This window comes from Morus notabilis, unplaced genomic scaffold, assembly GCF_000414095.1.
Source record: "Morus notabilis unplaced genomic scaffold, ASM41409v2 Scaffold825, whole genome shotgun sequence".
Lineage (NCBI taxonomy): Eukaryota > Viridiplantae > Streptophyta > Magnoliopsida > Rosales > Moraceae > Morus > Morus notabilis.
In genome coordinates, this window is record NW_010358062.1 from 283,409 (window position 1) to 304,679 (window position 21,271).

General features: G+C 33.3%; 3 protein-coding genes across 3 annotated transcripts; 2 read left to right on the top strand and 1 right to left on the bottom strand.

The window, feature by feature from the left end:
- Nucleotides 1–2,541: 2,541 nt before the first annotated feature.
- Nucleotides 2,542–8,306, top strand: LOC21405151 (heterogeneous nuclear ribonucleoprotein Q). Its single transcript, XM_010091515.2, has 9 exons — nucleotides 2,542–2,693; nucleotides 3,745–4,189; nucleotides 4,275–4,391; nucleotides 4,604–4,744; nucleotides 4,988–5,161; nucleotides 5,640–5,847; nucleotides 5,931–6,103; nucleotides 6,573–6,658; nucleotides 7,906–8,306. The coding sequence occupies exons 2-9, from the start codon at nucleotides 3,779–3,781 to the stop codon at nucleotides 8,060–8,062; spliced, it is 1,467 nt and encodes a 488-aa protein (XP_010089817.2). The 5' UTR covers nucleotides 2,542–2,693; nucleotides 3,745–3,778; the 3' UTR covers nucleotides 8,063–8,306.
- Nucleotides 8,307–9,143: 837 nt separating this feature from the next.
- LOC21405152 (DNA polymerase epsilon subunit 3) lies at nucleotides 9,144–12,028 on the bottom strand. The gene is made up of 3 exons (XM_010091516.2): nucleotides 11,795–12,028; nucleotides 11,537–11,655; nucleotides 9,144–9,509 (listed from the first exon to the last, which is right to left on the bottom strand). The coding sequence occupies exons 1-3, from the start codon at nucleotides 11,962–11,964 to the stop codon at nucleotides 9,286–9,288; spliced, it is 513 nt and encodes a 170-aa protein (XP_010089818.1). The 5' UTR covers nucleotides 11,965–12,028; the 3' UTR covers nucleotides 9,144–9,285.
- A 1,030-nt stretch (nucleotides 12,029–13,058) lies between these two features.
- LOC21405153 (probable calcium-binding protein CML48) lies at nucleotides 13,059–17,212 on the top strand. The gene is made up of 5 exons (XM_010091517.2): nucleotides 13,059–13,913; nucleotides 14,967–15,013; nucleotides 16,332–16,507; nucleotides 16,599–16,617; nucleotides 16,884–17,212. Exons 1-5 carry the CDS (start codon nucleotides 13,436–13,438, stop codon nucleotides 16,989–16,991), a joined length of 828 nt encoding a protein of 275 aa, XP_010089819.1. The 5' UTR covers nucleotides 13,059–13,435; the 3' UTR covers nucleotides 16,992–17,212.
- The last annotated feature ends 4,059 nt before the right edge of the window (nucleotides 17,213–21,271 follow it).

Sequence of the window (21,271 nt, forward strand, 5' to 3'; positions counted from 1 at the left end):
TCATTTACATAAATTCAATGGGTGATATATTTATAAAAGAATGTCTTAAATCAATTATAAGTGCACTAATAAAATTTATAGCTCCTATCAAGCTTTTAACTAACAAATAAATATTAAAATAAAACTAAATATAAAAAGCAATTATAATTTTTAGATGTTGAAGTTAAAAGTACTTAAAATAGTGATAACGTTAACTTTTTTTCATTAGCTTAAAAATAATATTATATCTGTATTGTGAAATAAAATCTATTTTATAAAATATAAAATAAAATAGAAAATTAATTAATGTGTACATACAGAAATGAAAAAAATAAGGTAAATATATGAGAATAAATAGAAAACTAAATAGGGTGTACATATAAGAAGTAGAAAAATGTTTGATTAGGGGTATCTTTAAGAACCATTTAAGTGTAAAAAAGAACAATAAAATTAGTCCAGCACATCTAATCTAACATATCTTTGGGGTCGCATGTATTTTGCCCTTTAAACTTTAAAAATTTTAACTATAATACTACAAATTTTGAATTTCTCCCATGTTGCCTATTATGTTTCATTTTCTGTCAAAACCAAATAGAAAAATAGCACGCGCATTCACATTATAAGTTCTAAGAGGGTATGACTGTAATTGAATTTTGAGTTATTTGCATCCATGCCTCTTGAACTCTGGACTCACCTCCATTTTAACTCCCCAAATTTTGAGGTCACTTCTACTTTGTCCCCCAAACTCTTTCGCAATTCCCATTTTAATACTCTAATTTTGAAATTCTTTCACTTTACTCCCTCTGTTTGATTACGATTGGTGCTCGCCCACTCGCTCCATAACAATCCGATCATCTAATATGATTTTTTTGGTAATATAACTTCTCTTTCTTTTATTATTTTCTAATCATAGTTTGACGTCTTTTCTATTATTATTGTTTTTATTTTTTATTTGAATATTTTTGTTGATTTGATTCATAAGGAGAATATAGAAATTTTATAGATCTAGATCAAACCTATAGTTTGTAAACAAACTAGACAAAATTGTTGTAATTCTAATTACAATGTAAGTTGCAACCAAGAATGAAAATATAAATATCCATTAAAATAACTCTAGATTTTATAAAAAGATCGATAGTGTTGGAAGTTGACGTAAACTACACAAATCACCCTAAAACAATATTGTGCTTATATCTCTAAAAACTTTCCACAAAATATTTTATCATTTAACAATATACTTTTTAAAGTGGGAGAAATTCAAAGTTTAAAAAAAGTATTAGAGTTGTTCATGGGTTGAGTTGGTGCGAGGTAGAATTTTTTCTTCTCCTGCCTCAAAAGGTGTGGGTTGCACATATTTAGCCCTAACGATATTAGAAAAATTTCACAACCCAATGATGTTTGGGTTGGGTTGGGGTGGTGCGGGGTGGGTTGGGTGGTCAGTTTCAACATTCAAAAAATTAAAGACTTAAAGTTTAATCTAACATTCAAAGTTTATCATCTAATAGAAATAATAACTCCAACATTCAAATAGATAGAAATTCAAAGTTCAATCCAACATCAAACATGAAGCAAAGTAGTCCATCCAACATCAAACAAAAGTAAACATAAATTAGTCTACACTCATAAATTAGTCTTAAGATAAATTAAACATAGATGTTTAATTCAAACATGAATAAATTAGAGAGTAGAAATGAGTTGCCTGCCTAGGGTTAGATATTAGAAGAGGCAAGTTAGAGGGCAGATTGAGTTGGGATGTGCAGGTCATTATAGGCTCAACCCACACCCCGCCCCAAAACTTCGAATCAGACATTGAATGGGCCAAAAAAAAAAATTTAATACTAAAAATTTCATTTTTCGGGTTGGGATGGGGTGGGTTGGGCTTACGGGTTTTACAGGTTTATGAACAGCCTTAAAAAGTACGGTGAGAATTATGAAAAAGTTCAAAGGGATAAGGAAGATGCTATCTTAAAGTTTAAGAGGTAAAGTGAAAGCAAAGTTTAAGAGGTAAAGTGAAAGCGATTCTAAAATTTAAAAGGCACGAGTGCAAACAACCCAATAATCAATTACTATTTTACACATAGAATACACGACGTGAATGCACATGCTAGTTTTTTGTTTGGCTTTGACAGAAAATGAAACGGATGGGCAAAGTGGGAGAACATGCTCTTTTGTCCATAAAACTCAAAAAAAGACAACTCAAGTTTCAACTTTATTCAAGTTCACGTTCTTTTAAGTTTCAATTTTATTCAATTTTACTCAATTTTATTCAAGTTCTAACTTCAACTCAAGTTATAACTCAAATTCAACTAAAAAACTACACTCAAGTTACACTCCAAAAGAACAATCCCTCAAGGCTTGAGGTAGTGTAATGTGAACTTTTAAAGCTCATGGGGCAAAGAGGGACCGACCCCAAAGTTGAGGGGCAGAGTTGTAAATAATTCAAAGTAAATATTTTGTGTTACTTTTCCGAGAATGCCCTTACGCAGAACAGTCCATCATGATGGTTGGAGTTAATTTTGAAATAATTCACGTGCCGACCCTCCGGTCCGTTTATATTGCGAAAATCCCAAATTCCCAAATCCGTCTGTTAGGGTTCGCTCAGAGACAATAACGAACCCACCCGACGAGACGAGAATTTACAAACACCAAATTTCCAGCGTTCTCAGAAAGCCCTCCGACCAAAGAAACGTCTTTCATATCACGAAGTTTCTTCGGTACTCACTTTCTCTCTCTCCCCCCTTAATTTTATTGTTCTAGCTGAAAGGTGTAAAAATATTATGGTTGCTAATTTGTTCAATGTTTTCTCTTGATATTAATTTTTTTTTTTAAATATGTTGGGTCGTGGAATTTAGTTTATGGGAGAAAATGTTGCTTCTTATTGTTACCAAATCATGGAATTATTTTGCTTATGGTGTTAATTTTCCATTATATGAGATGGGTTTTTGACCATTACAAGTGGGCTTTCTGAATTTTCTCCATTATTTTTTTATGGTTGAGCTTTTGATGCGTGTATGTGTCTTTGTTTGTGTTAATTTTCCATTATATAACATGGGTTTTTACTATTACAAGTGGGCTTTCTGAATTTTTCCGTTATTGTTTTATGGTTGCGCGTGCGTGAACTTTTTAGATTGTAATTGTAGAAGAAGGCACGATTCATACTATGCGTTTCTGAAGCAGATTAAACAATGTTGTGGCCTGATTCTTCTTTATGTTAAAGCAGTCTTTTCTGTTTTCTGTTTTTTTGTTTTTTTTTATTTGCTTGAATCTACATATAACCTTTGATAGTTTGTGGATGTGTGTTTCATGTGAATGAAAACTTGTTAATTACTCAAAAGTAATAATTTTCTTTTATTTCTATTATCTACAAGTCATTTTCTCAATTCCTAAATGCTGATTATTTTTTCTTTTTTTACTTTGTAATGGGGATAATGCACCCGCTCGAATGAAGATAGTTAAAAGCTTATACTTGCCAATATTGTTTGCTGGACATCTGTCCTGTTCAAGAAATTTGTTTCTTGCTTTTTCAACCACCTTCATAATCTTTATAATAATTCAGAAATCACCTATCTCTATTCTGTTTTTTCTGCTTGTGATATCAATGGACCTTTATGGAACTCCTCCGAATTGTAACCCCCTTAAGTCTTATCTCGCTAGTATTCAATTGCAATTCGAATTCTGCAACACCTTTTGGCCTTTCGCTTTGTTTCCTCCTTTCGATTTTTGTATACTTCTTCCCTTGAATTCTTCTGGCCTCCTTCTTCACAGTTCCCTTGCAAGCTTATACTATTAGATACATAACATGGCAAGGGAAAAAGTAAATACATCATCAGATGCTAAGCCAGTTGAGTCCGATGACCCTGAAGAGTCAATGGATGAAGAGGTTGAGTACGAAGAAGTCGAGGAGGAAGAAGAAGTAGAAGAAATAGAAGAAGTGGAAGAAGAAGTAGAAGAGGAGGAAGAGGAGGAGGAGGAGGAGGAAGAGGAAGAGGAGGAGGTAGAAGAAGAAGAAGAGGATGGAGATGGAGCTGGTGCCGAGAAAAATCAAAGTAGTGCTGATGTAAAGGTTGAAGATGAGGATGAGAAGAAAAAACATGCTGAACTTCTTGCCTTTCCTCCACATGGTTCCGAAGTTTATGTTGGAGGCATTCCTCATGATGCTTCTGAAGAGGAATTAAAACATTTCTGTGAGTCTGTGGGAGAAGTTGTAGAGGTATGCTGCATTGCTATTTACATAGCAGTCTTAAATTCAACAACTGATATGAGTATTAATTCCTTTTAAGTTTTAATGACAACAGGTTCGTATTATGAAAGACAAAGACTCAAGTGAGAACAAGGGTTTTGCATTTGTGACATTTAAAAATGTCGAAATGGCTTCGAAAGCCATTGATGATTTGAACGGTACTGAATTCAAGGTAGGATAAACTTTTTGCTTATGTTCACAGTCTTAAAAATAGTAATAACTGATTATCAAAAGGCTCAGAAATTTTTAGATAATTTTTGCTGAACAAGAGTTTTTATTTATTTTTTAAATTTTTTTTTTTTTTATGCTTTTCTTTTTTTGAATTGTGTTCGCTTCGTGTGCTACTGGTGCTTTTATAGTAAAACTTCTCTGTCTCTCTCTCAGGGAAAAAAGATAAAATGTTCCACATCTCAAGCAAAGCACCGTTTGTTCATTGGTAATGTTCCTAGGAGTTGGGGAGAAGAAGATTTGATGAAGGTTGTGAAAGAGATAGGACCTGGAGTTACTGGCTTGGAACTGGTTAAGGTTAGTGCACTGTGATTATGTATTTCTATGGAAGCTTGGCTAAACTGTTGAAGTTATCTCTTATTTTATCCTAGGTATATATATATATATATATTTTTTTTTTTTTTTAAAAGAAGTCTTCGTGACAATGTATCATATAATTTTCAACATTTGTTTTTCACCTTTTTTTTTTTTCTTTACACCGTTCTCTCTTCTTTTGGTTATGAGTTGCTAGCTCGTTGTTTATCCAACTCTCTATCACAGGACATAAAGAATAGGTACAATAACCGGGGCTTTGCTTTTATTGACTACTATAATCATGCATGTGCTGATTATTCAAGGCAAAAAATGATGAACCCCAAATTCAGGCTAGGTGATAATGCCCCAACTGTGAGCTGGGCTGAACCTAAAAATGCTGAATCTTCTGCAGCTTCTCAGGTGCTTACTGAGTTTTATGTTTGGATAATATTCATTATGATTCGTGATGCTAAAATTAACTGATGTTGACAAATCCTACTTCTTTAAGCCGTTTCAAATGATAGCAGGTGAGAATAAATTATAGAAGGTGTTGCTTGGTGAATAAGAGATAAAATTAAGTATTCATTCTGCGGCCGCATCTTCTTAACACTACTGACGATGAAATTAACTTGAAAGTTGACACTTGTGATTGGATTATGAACTACCACATTATGTAAATTATGAACCGCAAACCATGAAATATTTCTGGTTCCTTGCTGCCTCATTAGACCTGTCATTCTGTGTGAGCAATATATTATCTTGACATTATATTTTGAGTCAATGGGTTGCTTATGATTTTGTGTGAACCTGGTGGGTATTTTTTCTTTTCATGTAGCCTATTCTTTTTGGTGCTTGCTCCCCAGTCATTGCGTTTGATAAAATGTTGTGTTTCACACAGGTGAAGGCTGTATATGTGAAGAATCTACCCAAAAATGTAACCCAAGGCCAGTTAAAGAAGCTATTTGAACACCATGGAAAAATCATTAAAGTGGCTCTTCCACCTGCAAAATCTGGACAGGAAAAGAATAGAATTGGTTTTGTGCATTTTTCTGAGAGATCAAGTGCTATGAAAGCATTAAAGAACACGGAAAGATATGAGCTTGATGGTGACTATTTCTTTGGGTCTTCATTATACAATGTCTTTCTCTCTCTCAAACTTTTCAGTGATTTGTAACTTTCTGGTGTTCAGGTCAAGTTCTGGAGTGTTCTCTTGCAAAGCCGCAGGCAGATCAAAAGTCATCTGGATCAAATACTCAGAAGTCAGGGTTGCTTCCTGCTTACCCACCTCGTGTTGGTTATGGTTTAATGGGGGGTCCCTATGGTGCTCTTGGTGCAGGCTTTGGCCATGCTGGTTTTGCGCAGGTCAGATATGTAGGAAGGTGTTAATGTAAAAATTTGATGCAGTTATAGATAATATCGAGTGAAGCTATTTTCTTATGAACTGTCTTCACGCTTGCACAAAAGTTAATAATAAGACCTTGTCACAATAGCACTTTTGTTTTCTGTTTTTTGGAAGAGGAATGATTTTTTTTTTATCAAAAGAAAGAATGGTAAACTTGTTTTGTTTTTACTTTCAAGAATCATCACTGAAAGTGTCGCCCTCTTGAATATAAATGTAACTAAACATCTTTTCTTGTACACTATTTTAGTTGTTTATATTATGTTCTTGTTTTTTACCTAGCGATAAGTGCACAAGTGTCTTTAACATATTTTTTCATTAAAACTTTTTGGTTGTTAGCTGGATACGTGATGCTCGCCAAAGCCTTATTTGCTTGAATATAGATAACCTTGTGTTCTCTACAATTGTTCTGATGATTTTGCACTGTCGCAGCCTGTGATCTATGGACGGGGACCAACTCCTTCGGGCATGTCAATGATGCCAATGCTTCTGCCTGATGGACGAATAGGATATGTTTTGTAAGCAGAAAATTCTTATCCCGTTAACCTATTACATTTAGATTTTCTTTTGCAGAAATAAGTAATAAAACGAAGATTATTTTCTTTCTGCTGGCGTCCTTTTCAAAATAAGGCTGGTGAAATCATTTGCCGTGTTTGGAATTGTTCTTGTTTTTGTTTCACTTTTTTCTAGAAAGAAAAAATGAAAACAATTCCAAAACAGCGTTTGGCAATTAAAGACAAAAAACAGAAATGAAAATGATTTTTTGGTTTAGTGTAAAACGGGAGAGAAATGAAAAATGACTTTTAGTCGTTTTTTATTTTTTGTTTTCGTTTTCTCCTCTCGAGCAGAGAGAGAGAGAGAGAGAGAGAGAGACATTAGTGGGTTTTTTTTATACTGAAAATAATCTTTTGATAAAACTACCAAATGCATTTTTAAAAATGATTTCTGTCTGAGATTGAAAACGTTTTCATTTCTATTTTCATACAAAAAACAAAATTCTTTTAGAACGAGTTTCAAACGCGTCCATTAGTTTTCATTTTTTTCCCCCCAAAGAAGTTTGTGTGAATCATAAACATCACTACATCATTTCTCACAGAATGTATAGGAGAGAAGTGAAAATGTATTAACTCTTCTTAGAACGAAGTAGCAGCAGCTGTGTTTCTTGGTTTATTAGAGGTTGGTTTCTGTTAGTATTTTGAGATTTAATGCCGAGCAGTTGACTATGCACTTGCGGAGCCTTTTAAGAATGAACCAAGAGTTACTTTTCATTGCAGTAATCTTTCATTGTCTCTCTGAATGATGCCTCGGCTCATTTGGGAAAAAAGAAACAATTTGTCTTAAAAGCATCAAATTGCTTCAGAATATTCTTGAACATCTATTAACTTTCTTTTCCTCAATCTGTTTGTGATTCAACTAAACAGAATTTTGTTGCTGAATTTCAATACCACGATCTTACAAAGTCTTGTCGAAATTTTTTGTAATTTGTTTTTCGTTGTGTCTTTCTTTTACTTTGCCATTTGGCTTGCTAGCAGATGATAAATGCTTGCAGCCATAATAAAATTGTCTATTTAACATGGCGCTAGAGCTGCTGTTTTGTGATTTGGGCAGATTTACTTGCAAGAAATCATTTCAATGCTGCTGTAACAAAATATTTGAAACTCAAGTTTCCATCTGGATTATAACTTTACGAGTATTAGTCGCGTGATGCGACTTTTTGTGATTATGATCCAGGGACTGAAAGAAAGTCTTGTTTCTCTCATTGTAGGCAACAACCGGGAGGACAGCCTCAGCCCTCTCCTCCCTCACATCAGAGGAGTAGTGGCAGGGGTGGCGGTGGAAGTGGCAGTAAAAGTGGCGGCAGTTCAAAAGGAAGGCAGAACAATGACAGCGGTGGGAGTGGGCGCCGGTATCGCCCGTATTAGTTATTAATCAGTTCTTGTTTAAATGATTATGAGTTGATAAGGGTCAGTTAAATCTCAAGGTGGTGCAATTCAATGTAACTATACCACGGTCATCTCATTAAATATCATTTTAGTCAAAAACAAGTGTGGAACTGAAATATTCTTTTTTTTTTTTTCCTGTCGTTATAATTTATTTTTATCAGTCTATTTTTTTTGCATTTCGTGACCATGTTTAAAGCTGTCCTCTGCTGAGGCTATTGTTTTATTTTGTGTTTTCTATTCTGCTAAAAAGTTGTTCCCCTCTGAAAGAGCAATTTGGCCATCCTTGCTCCTTTTTTATCAGAACAAATGTAGTACGACAAGAAATACTATTACATGACTGTGGATTGACTAAAAGCTTTTGACAATGGTCACTACGAGCGATAAATAACATCAACCACAGAGGCATAACAAGAAGTGGATTATATATTTTTAAAAGGAAAAGAAAGTTACAAGGACAGAGAGTGGCACGATATAACTTTGGATAGACTCATTTACGGATCCCTTACAAAACGATTGTCCGTAAATTGTTGGAAAATTCATTCATAAGGATAGGAATTTTGATAAGTTTTTATTAGTACATCTTCATTATGATATTAGAAACGATAGAATTCCAAAATCCAGATTAAGAAGCAGTAATCAGGTTAGTGTTTTTCGGGTTAGAGTGTTGAGTCAGCCATTAAGACAGTCGGTGCTTGGGGCATTACTCGAGAGGAGCCTCTTCAAATGTGATTGTGGAAACTGGACACATGAACTTAAAATATTACTTGTGCCAGAAGCATTCTCCATGCAGTTAGTTGAGACGTTGAAATGGCTAGCGTCAACGAGACCAGGTTGCAATAAAGCCTAAATATTATTGATTTTGGTTTTAGATCAAAACAATTTTCTATTAAATTCTAATGTACTTGTGAAACCTAACAAGCTTCATCTGCATTTCTCTGCTGTTCTTCACGTTGCAAAAAATGGTTAGTTTAAGGGTGCAAAAATGCGGCTTTTTAAGGAGACAACTAAGGATGATCAGACACCAGATTTGATAGACCATTATAGTGCATAAAACGAGGCATTTTCTCAGAATTAGTTTCCTCTTCATTACTCTCAGATTAGCAACAAAACAGACTGCAAGCGCAGAAAAAGAGAAACATGGCGCTACATTTGCTTGCAGAATTACCTTTTTCTGCACCTTCTAATATGTAAATACAAAGAGTTCATTCATCACCAGTTCCATCGTCATTTTCATTGTCTTTGTCTTCGTCATTTTCATTGTCCTTGTCTTCGTCATTTTCATTGTCTTTGTCTTCGTCATTTTCGTCTTGCTTGCTTTCACTACCATCTTTTTTATCAGATGGCTCGTCTTCTAATTTCCTCTTCTTTTTCACATCCTCGGACTGTGACGCTCCTTTCTTCTTTCCAGCGTTTCTCTTTTTGAACTCTGAAGAGAAGCCAAGAAAAAGCAAGGATGGTAAGACTCAAGAATCCCTTCCGCATTGTGGTACACTAGCAAAAATGAATATAAAAGAAAGCATTTTGAGCCATCTACACAGCTTTGTCTATTTGGCGTCATAATTTATGTACAAAAGTAAATTTTAGCATTCGGATAAAAAAAGTAAATGTAAATTTTAGCATTGAGCATCTGTGTTCAGCTGGCACTTCGTTGTCTGCTACCAGCAAGACACTGCTAAAAGGAAATAAATTTCGAACAGAAGCATTCCAATTTCATAAAAGCACATATACTGGAAAAGTACGGCAATTTGTACTTGTTAGGAAAATAAATAAGCCTTTCAAATATTTATACATATGAGATCATAATCATGGTCTGATGTAAAACTTGGAAATTTCTGCAATGGTATTCGTCAACCTAATTGTATAAGCGATTCTCCTTTCTTCAAAAGAAATAGTTGGCAATAACGAATAAACAACATTTTAACTCCCTTTGCTGTACCGAATGAAACAAGAATGAAAACAGAAATCAGAAATTGCTAAAAGATTTAAAGAGCAACAAATGGGAATTGCAGATATCCTAGAATAAAGCCCCTTTTCTTTTTTTTTTTCCGAGTCTCTCTTTTCCCCTCACTTATATAAACAACTACAGATAAACAGACTGAGCAATAGATAGAGGCACAGATGAATAGACCAACAGGGAGAGAGATAGAGATGAACTATCCATGATGTCTTTTCATTACCTTCTAAAAATGATCTGTATTTTTTCTACATCCCATATATGTAAACCAGTTCTTTGCATTTATATCTAGATTACATCACCATATGTTCTTTTAATGCCATAATAGGACTCCCAACCCAACTAATCTGGCAACATTCTTCCATATGAATTTATGAAATTAATCCTCTATAAAACAAGAAAAGTTTTAAACAAATAGTCATTAAGATGCATAGAGTAATGCAGCAAAATAACAAATCTCAACTTTTTTGCTGTTTGAACTTCTACAAAAAGCAAAGAGGGCAATGGAGATGGGTAAAATATCCAAGGAAAGATGTCTGCATGCATACTTAACTCAGTTAGATCGGCCATAATCCAAATTCTCAATACATGGGATTGACTACATGAATCCTTACCTGAAATCAATAAGGCTCAGATAAATTAATTCTATCTTGTCTTAATCCAAGCTGGGGTGATAATTTTCTCTACATACTGCATATATGTTTCATTACAATTACTTGTCGTGAAACTATTCTTGGGCTCCCTTCCCTCTGATTGTTCAGCTTGAATTCTCTCACTCTTTTGGAAAGACAAATTTGTCGCATCATTCACAAAATCGCAAATCCAAACAATCTCATTCCTTTACTTTCCACTATCCTATCCTGTATTGGGACTATCCATCTTAGAAAAAAAGAAGAGAGAGAGAAGTCCCATTTTTAACGCTAGTTTTGTCATCACTCATCCACCTTGTAACCTACATATTCTCATATCTCCTAAAGCTCATTTTACAGAAATACTGTATGTTGTCCAACATTCTACACACATTATGTTATGTATGCTACATATGTGTGTGTATATATATACACACAAGACAAATATTCACTTCTTAAAGATCCGCTCAGTCCACACACACACAGACAAAAAAAAAAAAAAAAACTATATAGTGAATCATATGGGCGTGACTCACAAAAAGGGTTTAACCATATTCAAGTTACCAGTTGCAATCCCAGCACTTCGAGGAAACACTTTTCAATTCATGATACTTAATATAAAATCTCAATTTCGAGACATTATATAAGCAAATGAAGCTTTTCTTCTATGAAATGCCAAAAAAAAAAAGGTGGTAAAAGAGGGTTACAATGAAAGGTTATTACTTCGTTATAATCTAACTCACTGGTCAGTGGAATCATTTCAGAATCATTGCATATTACGATTTTACTGCATATTCACTAAACTTAATTGACAAAAAAAAAAAAAAGAATTTATAAAGAACAAGATCTAGAAAAATCCCAAAAACTAACCATCGAGAGAGGCCTGGAGAGGCTTCAGAAACTCGGAGAACTCTATCTCTTCCAAGGCTTTGAAGACGTCGTCTCCATTGATCGTCTGTCGTTTTGACTCCTTGCAAATGTCGTTTGCCCTACCACACATCCATTCCCAATTATTCATATTTTTCTTTTTCCCAATAGATTCACTTACAAACAAGGAATACCAGAAAATTTCAACAACACAAATTATTCGTAAAATAGATGCAAAACAGGATTTGAGAGAGAGAGTACGTGGCGGAAAGGTAGTGGATGAAAATGCGAGCGGATTCTGAGAAAGTGAGGAGGGTATCTTTGTGGACATTGATGTCGGCGTCGGCGGAGCAGCGGGAGAGCTTGTCCTTCACCACCCGCCGCACAATCGCCTTCGGCAGCTCCTCCGCCTCCGATACTGCTTTTTCCATCTCTCTCTCTCTCTCTCTCTCTAAATATATATATATATATATATCGCTCTGCTAATGTTGACCGAAGGCTCAATTCTCATTCCGTGGATGTGGTTTTATTTCCCAGCATTTGTTGTTGGTTCTTATCACGGTGGGCCAATCGAGTCTCAGCCCCAGGCCCAATTTGGTCAAGGAAAAAAATCCAAAAATTACCCCCCTACCAGAAAATTTTCAAAGTTTAATCATTATTTTTTCCACCAAAATTTCTTTAATTTACGCATTTAAATTAATAATTCTATTAAGAATTTTTGAATTTAAATTCTTTATAAGATAAAAAATATTGTAATAAAATTAGATCACAAATTCAAGTATATGTATCAAACAGTAAGAACACAAATATTATTATTTTAACCCTACTACATATATGGATGGTAATTCATATCACGTATCGTATTTTGATCGTTTTTTTTAAATTTACAATCAACCCATGTCACAAAATTTTTTAAAAACCACAACACGACACGACCATTTTATGGGTTGACATGACATGATACGAAAATGACTCGTGACATGAAATTAACCTGTGAACCTGAAATTGACACGAAAATTATATAATTCTCTTTAATTTTTTTACATATTAGAAATAACTTAAAATTCATAATACACTAAAATACAATAACATCTATCAAAATTAATCAAATAATAATATAAGATTTTGAGTAGAACTATTATGATATCATAAGTTCATAATAAAATCTAAAATATATAATGAAATTTTTTTTTATTTTTTATTTTTTATAAATTTTATGTCATGTTCAAATTATGTGGGTTTAATCCAAAATTAATATGTACTTTTCACATTAATTTTATATCATTCTAATTCTGATTCAAATTTTTTTTTTTTAACTTTAATTTATAAAATTCGTATCATTTTTAAATTACATTATCGTAATGTAACGCATATTACCTATACATCCGTCCCTGAGTATTTCTATCAAAATTTCTTTTTTCGGCAAAATTGACCAAAAATCCAAAAGAGAAATAATAATAATAATAATAATAATAATAATAAAAGGCAGCAAGCGAGAACATTCACGAGAGTTGGATTAGCCATTACTCAACGAAATCAAAGCGATGGCGTTGACCGCCTATTCAACACCGCCTCCTCGTTTTGAATAAAAAGCACAACCTGATCCCTCTAAAGCCAATTAACCATCCTCGAGTCTGTTCTATCTTGTTAAATCCCGAACTTGCCGAAACTCACATATATCCAATCAAAAATAAGACACCGTTTCATCAAAAGCAATCCCGAACTTCCGAAAACTCATAAATACCCAAATCAAATAAGACACCTTTTCCTTAAAACGCTGCACTATTTCCCTCTTGAAAAACAAATCTTTCGATAATTTCTAAGATTTCACCTTCTTTTAATTACATATATATACCCAGAACCTTAATTTTGTTTCTATCATAAAAGCTTAATCCCTCTTCAATGGCTTCTTTTGAGAGATACGGCTCTCAATCCTACGCCCCCTCAGCTCCAACTCTCCCCGAAGATCACAACTACACCTCTACTACTACTACTACTACGCCTCCTCCAAACAGCCATGGCCATGATCACACCCAATTTCACAGCCATGGCTCTTCTCCTTCTTCTTATGCATATGGGCAATCAAGTTCTTCTTCACATGGTTATGGGCAATCAAGTTCTTCTCCATATGGATATGGGCAAATGGGTTCTACGTCTTCGTTTTCTTCTTCGTATGGATATGGGTACGTGGGTTTTCCTGCTGGGACGAGTCCTGATGTGATAAGGAGTTTTGAGATGGTCGACAGAGATCGAAGTGGGTTTATTGATGATAACGAGTTACAGCAAGCGCTTTCTTCTGGGTACCAGAAATTTAGCCTTAGAACTATTCGTTTGCTCATCTCTCTCTTCAAGAATCCCAATGATCCAGCTCCCAGAATTGGTATGTTGATTGTTACTCTCTCTCTCTCTCTCTCTCTCTCTTCTTTTTGTCTCTTTTCAATATGTTTCTGTGGATTAATTGATTGCATATTAGAGCATAACATAAGTTTGGTTAAATTATCGTACTTTTTGTGATTGGTCCGACGTTTGAAAGCTGTGTCTAAGCGGTAAATTCTCTTATATTCTATCACAATTGGATTTCTGGGTTCTTTTGGTTTCTTTTTTGGAGTTTAATTTGAGTATAATTTTTGAGTTGAATTTGAGTTATAATTTGAGTTAAATTTATAATTTAAATTTGTGTTTAGTTGTGTGCATTTAAGTTATAATTTAATATAAAAATCTTTTTGAGTTTGTGTTTGAGTGAGTCAAAATTTAAATTTATATTTAGATAATATTTTAATAAAAATTCAATGCTGATGAAAAATTTTAATATGATATATAGGTCGGGTTTTATTCGTCTTTTCGTTGTCAACGCATAAAAAAAATCATCTCAATCAGAATTAAAATAAAAAAGTTATAATATTTTTAAGAATATAAAAAATACTGTTCATTAATTTGAGTTTGAGTTTCTGAACTCGAGTTAAAAATTTAAACTTGAATTTTAGTCATAAATTTGAATTTAAACTTAAATTTAAACTTAAAAGAATATGAACTCAAATAAAATTGTAACTCGAGTTATTTTTTAAGCGTTTCAATTCTATTAAAGTTCACTGTTTTTGCTTTAATTGAGTTTCCTTCGTGATCAAGCGTTGAATTATTTTTATTTTTTGTTTTTTTCGGTTGAACGTCAGAGTCCCACCCTTTCAAGTAACAACGTGGCATCCAACTTTCCGCGTTTGTTTTATGTTTTCGTGTTGGATTATGTTGTTTAAAAAGAGAGAGAAAGAAAAGTATGGTGTTCTTTTTAACAAGTTGGTATTGTATTTGATTATGACCTGTTCTCGACAAGACCCGTCCATCTTTATTCTTCTTTTCATTGCATAATATGTGTAAAGCATCTGATGGTCATGATTGTAAATAATAATGAGGTGGGGGTTTTGTTTGCTGTTAATAGGGCCCAAAGAGTTTGCTGGATTATGGAATTGCCTCGGTCAATGGCGCGTAAGTAATTTGAACTTCTTTACTCTCTCTCTCTCTCTGTATACATTACGGAGCACTTAATCAGTTAATCTTTAGGCTAGAACTACGACACGGCCGGTCTTTTTTCTGTCGTGTCGTGCATATGATTTATCATGATTTGGATGAGCTATTTATATCACGTGGGACGTAATCGTAAAAAATTTTCAACGATTTAGATTCTTACAAACTATCATTTGATGCATGAAAAAGCGTTATATGTATGTAAGCCGATTCTAATCTTTATCAAGGCCTTTGTACTTTGTTGAACACAAATATGTAAATAGGTGAAGCAACTTTTCTTGTAAACTGCTTGAGACTTTTGTTTTAAAGTGCCTTTATACACGAAGACTACACAAAAAGAGAAAAAGTGCAAAACTTAACTATGAGGTCCCGTTCATTTCACCGATCCGAATTTTATTATAGTAAAAAACACTCAAAAACAATTACATCTAACTTTTTTGTTACAGTAAAAAACTCTCACATAAAGTCTCATCTCAATTTCAATTAAAAACTCGAATCAACAAACTAAACGAGCCTTCAGAAGATTCAAAAGACAACACAGATGCTAGTTACTTGCTATTAAGCTAATCCAAGCACTAGGGACATGCTCTCTCTCAAAGTCGTAATATGGATAGCAATATTACAACTCATTTGCTTTTAAAATACTAGCCCAAGAACTGAATAAGAAACATGTCAGTATACTCTTTCCGGTTGTCTATATCGCATGTTAAATTGGAAAGAAATAATAGGTCATATATATATACAGAGAGAGAATGCTAGATATGGGCACGTACATACATCCAAGTTAAAAAGTGTTGATCCGTGTTGTTTAGCAAGCACGTTGTGAATGGTTCTAAAGGGCATTTTCCACCAACTTTTCTCTTCTTCTTTTCATTTGTCGATCGGTGGGTTTTGTGATTTGCAGTACCGAAAATCATTTAGAATACTAGATTTGTCGTGGGCGCAATATTCATAGCTCTCTTGCTCTTGAAACAGGCAATATAACTTATGCTAACCGTGATTAACTCGGCGTGTATTTCAGTTTATTGTAGCCCCACCTTGGTCTATATCCCATTTTCTGTTACAAGAATATCCTTGTACTTAAACAAGTAGTTATTCTTGTGTACACCAGAAATTTGCTATGTTGTTTAAGTAGGCAGAATGCTTAAAGTTGTGGAGCATGTTGCTCGAGTCTCGAGCACCCACTTTCTGACTAAAGCACAACATTTTGTTGTTATAAAGTGCACCCCCTATTGTATGAACAACTTGTGATTTGGAGTTTTTATTTTGCAACTGGCAGGGCATATTTCAGAGATATGATAAAGACAGGAGTGGACGAATCGATGTAATGGAATTCAGAGATGCTCTTTACGGTTTAGGCTATATGGTTCCTGGCTCTGTTCTTCAACTTCTGATTTCCAAGTATGATAATGGAAGTGGTCGGAAAGTCGAGCTTGATTTTGACAGTTTTGTCGAGTAAGTTTTATAGGCGCACTCTTTTATCTCTTAAATGTTTAAGAACAAGTTGTGATTATGTTTCTTATATTGTCTTTTATTGGATTTGCAGATGTGGGATGATTGTCAAGGTAAGATTTATATTTACTTTAAAATTTTGTTTATTAATTTTGTGTTGAACTTCTTTGCACGTTGGATCAGTTTGATAAATCATTGCCCAACAATTAATAGTTAAAGTAGTTGGAGATAACATTTTACCAGACACTAGTTGTCCAGTTCATATGTGCCAATTTTGTAACTGTTTATAAAAACTATATGGTTAGAGCTTACTTCTACACCTTCTTACATGTAATATATGCATTTGGTACCTTGTAACTTTATGCCATTTTAATTGCAGGGTTTGACTGAAAAATTTAAAGAGAAGGATCCGCGTTATTCCGGATCAGCAACTTTCACATATGACGCATTCATGTCTATGGTCATCCCATTTCTCGTGTCATACTGATTTCGTGTGAGATCTTTTTTTTCCCTGTATGGTAAGCATTTATTTTAGAACTCACATGAAAAACTGTGAATCAGTTAGAAACTTGTATATTTCACAAGGGGCTGAGAGAATTTGCTTTTGGTACATTTGTTGGGTTGCTTTGTTCTTCTTATTCATTATTTGTTTGCTTGAAATTTCTTTGTTCATCAGAATTTGAGAATTTGCTTTTGTTTGCTTGGTGAAGCAACTTTTTTTTCTTTTTTCTTTTTTCAATTTCTCAAAGTAGTGTGTATATCTTTCCATGTTCATCTTTTCCTTAGACAGAAAACACATATTTAAATTCAAATAATGAATTGAGGAAATTTCAACTTACCTCTCCTCTGACCCGAAATGAAATGTGAATTCTGAATAACCCGTCCTCCGCTCTTTAAACAAAGGGACGTTTCTTGTTCTTTTGGTGCTTGAAACAATTGTCTTCTCCATGTTACTACATCAATAATTTTATACGAGGAATTTTGGGACTCAATCATTTATCGCCGTTACTCTTTAGTATTCTATTGAGGTCTATCATGTAGAGGTACTCAAATGAATTGGAATTTATTAGGTACGTAGATATCTTTTATTGATAAATCGGCAATCACATTCTAATGCAAAGCGAAATAGTTAAAAAGAGGTTAAAATTCTATACTATTGGTGCAACCAATGCCTAAACAACTAGACATAATTTGTCCAAAAGAGAAGCTGGGTATTTCATGTTAGAAACTAGTCATAGGAATTACCATGGTTCTAAACAGAAACAAGACGACTGAATGTTTCAACATAGTCTTACGTTCGACAACCCATGGCAATGGAAAGTCGGAATATTCATAAAAGTTCGAAAACACAATAAATCCATATAGAAGAATGTATCAAGGGCCTGTTTAGTTCGCTGATTCGAGTTTGTAATTTAAGTTGAGATGTGATTTTATGTGAGTTTTTCACTGTAATAAAAAAATTAGATGTGACTGTTTGTAAGAATTTTTTACTGTAACAAAACTCGAATCGGTGAAGTGAATGAGGCCATCTGACAAATACTTACTCTATTGAGGATCGGGCTCTCTGGTAATTAATAAAATGGCTTCTAGTGCCTACGTTCTTTATTGAACTCAGAGATAAAGACAGAAAACACAAATTCAAATTCAAATGATGAATTGAGGAAACCTTAGAATTACCGATGCTTAACATTTCAACTCGCCTCTGCCCTCTGAACCGAAATGAAATGTGAATTCTGAATAACCCGTCCTCCTCTCTTTAAACAAAGGGACGTTTCTTGTTCTTTTGGTGCTTGAAACAATTGTCTTCTCCATGTTACTACATCAATAATTTTATACGAGGAATTTTGGGACTCAATCATTTATCGCCGTTACTCTTTAGTATTCTATTGAGGTCTATCATGTAGAGGTACTCAAATGAATTGGAATTTATTAGGTACGTAGATATCTTTTATTGATAAATCGGCACTCACATTCTAATGCAAAGCGAAATAGTTAAAAATTGGTTAAAATTCTATACTATTGGTGCAACCAATGCCTAAACAACTAGACATAATTTGTCCAAAAGAGAAGCTGGGTATTTCATGTTAGAAACTAGTCATAGGAATTACCATGGTTCTAAACAGAAACAAGACGACTGAACGTTTCAACATAGTCTTACGTTCGACAACCCATGGCAATGGAAAGTCGGAATATTCATAAAAGTTCGAAAACACAATAAATCCATATAGAAGAATGTATCAAGGGCCTGTTTAGTTCGCTGATTCGAGTTTGTAATTTAAGTTGAGATGTGATTTTATGTGAGTTTTTTACTGTAGTAAAAAAATTAGATGTGACTGTTTGTAAGAATTTTTTACTGTAGCAAAACTCGAATCGGTGAAGTGAATGGGGCCATCTGGCAAATACTTACTCTATTGAGGATCGGGCTCTCTGGTAATTAATAAAATGGCTTCTAGTGCCTACGTTCTTTATTGAACTCAGAGATAAAAATGGCTTCTAAGATTAGAGAGATTTCAATTACAGTTGAGACTTGTGCTTTGTTTATTTATTTATTTATTTATTTTTTTGTTAATAAATGCACCTTGAATACCCACCAAAAATTCGTAAGTCCATGACCCTTGTAGTCTAATAGATAATGGATGACAATTAAGGTCCCAAATGTTAAATTAAACAGTCGTTTGTCCAATTTGTCAGTTAAAAAAGCTTAAGGTACGTTTGTTTAATTCATTAATTAACGTCCATTATTGATTGGACTGTAATTGCTAAGGTTTTTCAATGAATAATTTCGTGGAGCCAATAGAAATTTAAATTTTTCACACTAAGGGTCTATTTGGTGCGCATGATTAAAGAGGATTGGTTAAGATTAAATTTTAATATTGTGTTTAGTACGCTTTTTTAAGGGACTGGATTGGATAAACTTTTGGCCAGTCAATTATCAAATCCCCTTAGAAGGGAGTGTTGCTATTTCCTACTGAATGGGATAACTTTTGACTAAAACGCATTATGAAAAACACTAGGGACCTATTTATAAATTTTTATAAAATTTAAGGTCTAATAGTAATTTTTTAAAAAATTAGAGATCAAATTATAATTTTATATAAGTAAAATATTTTTAAAAAAAATTATATTTTTGCCCCGCAAGTTTGAAAAATTTTCAATTTGACCTCAAATTTTAAAAAGTTTTACAAAAGTGCTCTTATCCTAATAACACAACAAACATGGGATTGGATTAAACTAAAATTTAATCCTATACTTTTCTATACATTCCAATCCATTTCTTAAAATTATACTATCCTATTCTGCACACTAAATGTGGCCTAACAATCTCATTTGGACTTTTATACCAATAATCCCTAAACTTTGACAAAAACGTCGTTCAATTATTTTTCTTTTGGAAAGTTTTGTGGCTAGAAATTTTTTTGACTCATAATTTTACAAAATGCCAAAAATTTTAATTTAAAGGGCTTTTTTTTTTATATAATCAAAAGAAACGCTTAAAAATTTAATCGTCAAAACACTAAAAAAAATCAGTTTTTAATCCATCCATACCGATTGGGTGCTAGGATATTAGGCAGTTTTAGTGCTAAAACCTGATTGCCTTGAAAGTTTTAGGAATCAAAACTGCAAAAACATAGGGAACGTTTGGTTGGAGGATTCAAACCATGATTTGAATCATGGTTCATGGTTCACTATAGTGTTTTCTCTCACAAAAAATACACGTAAATCAAAAATAATTCTAATCACATGATTTTAATCCATAAACCAAACGTCTCCTTAATTCAAAGTCTTTTTCTAAAAGAAATATTTAAAAGCTTAACCGTCTAACACTAATAACTCAGGGCTTGTTCTTTTGAGTGAAAAACTCAAAAAAATGCAACTCGAGTTACAACTTTATTCGAGTTTATGTTCTTTTAAGTTTAAACTCGAGTTCAAACTTGAGTTTAGGACTAAAACTCAAGTTCAAGTTTTTCCTTCAACTCGAGTTCAGAAACTCGAACTCAAATTAATAAATAGTATTTTTTCTATTCTTAAAAATGCTATAACTTTTTCGTTTTAATTCTGATTGAGATAATTTTTTTTCTATGCGTTGACAACAAAAAGACGAATAAAACCCGACCCATATACCCTATTAAAATTTTTCATCAGCATTGAGTTTTTATTAAAATACTATCTAAATACAAATTCAAGTTTTGACTCACTCAAACACAAACTCAAAAAGATTTTTATCTCAAATCATAACTCAAATGTATACAACCAAACACAAACTCAAGTTACAAATTTAACTCAAGTTATAACTCAAATTCAACTCAAAAATTATACTCAATTTAAATTTTAAAAGAACAAGCCATCAGTTTTTACTCCATCTACACCACTTTTAGGTAGTAGCATATTAGGTTGGCTTTGATATATTACGTTTACAAATCACATCCCAAACCACCAATGTTGAAAACGAGAGCCAAATTTGGTACTTTGTCAAAGAGCATTATAAAATACGAAAGAGAAATTAAATCTAATTATTAATAGGGGCTATATATTAAGAACTTATGGGATTACTTCAATGACTAAACTGGGAAAAAAATTTCAATAACGAAAGTATAAAATACGAAAAGTTCAGGAGGCTGTTAAAAAGCTAAAATTATTTTGTCCATAATATAACTTCCATAAATAAAAACCAATTTTAGAAGCTAAACAAGAAACTGCCAAACAATGTGAAGTTTAAGGGGCATAAACGTAGTTCTCATATTGATGATCACGTTGAATTTCTGATCA

Coding starts and splice junctions, on each gene's coding strand:
- LOC21405151 (XM_010091515.2), top strand. CDS start 3,779: ATGGCAAGGGAAAAAGTAAATACATCATCAGATGCTAAGCCAGTTGAG. Junction 4,190..4,274: donor CTGTGGGAGAAGTTGTAGAG/GTATGCTGCATT, acceptor TAATGACAACAG/GTTCGTATTATGAAAGACAA. Junction 5,162..5,639: donor AATCTTCTGCAGCTTCTCAG/GTGCTTACTGAG, acceptor TGTTTCACACAG/GTGAAGGCTGTATATGTGAA.
- LOC21405153 (XM_010091517.2), top strand. CDS start 13,436: ATGGCTTCTTTTGAGAGATACGGCTCTCAATCCTACGCCCCCTCAGCT. Junction 13,914..14,966: donor TGATCCAGCTCCCAGAATTG/GTATGTTGATTG, acceptor TGCTGTTAATAG/GGCCCAAAGAGTTTGCTGGA. Junction 15,014..16,331: donor ATTGCCTCGGTCAATGGCGC/GTAAGTAATTTG, acceptor TGCAACTGGCAG/GGCATATTTCAGAGATATGA.
- LOC21405152 (XM_010091516.2), bottom strand. CDS start 11,964: ATGGAAAAAGCAGTATCGGAGGCGGAGGAGCTGCCGAAGGCGATTGTG. Junction 11,656..11,794: donor ATCCACTACCTTTCCGCCAC/GTACTCTCTCTC, acceptor GATGTGTGGTAG/GGCAAACGACATTTGCAAGG. Junction 9,510..11,536: donor TCTCCAGGCCTCTCTCGATG/GTTAGTTTTTGG, acceptor GCTTCTCTTCAG/AGTTCAAAAAGAGAAACGCT.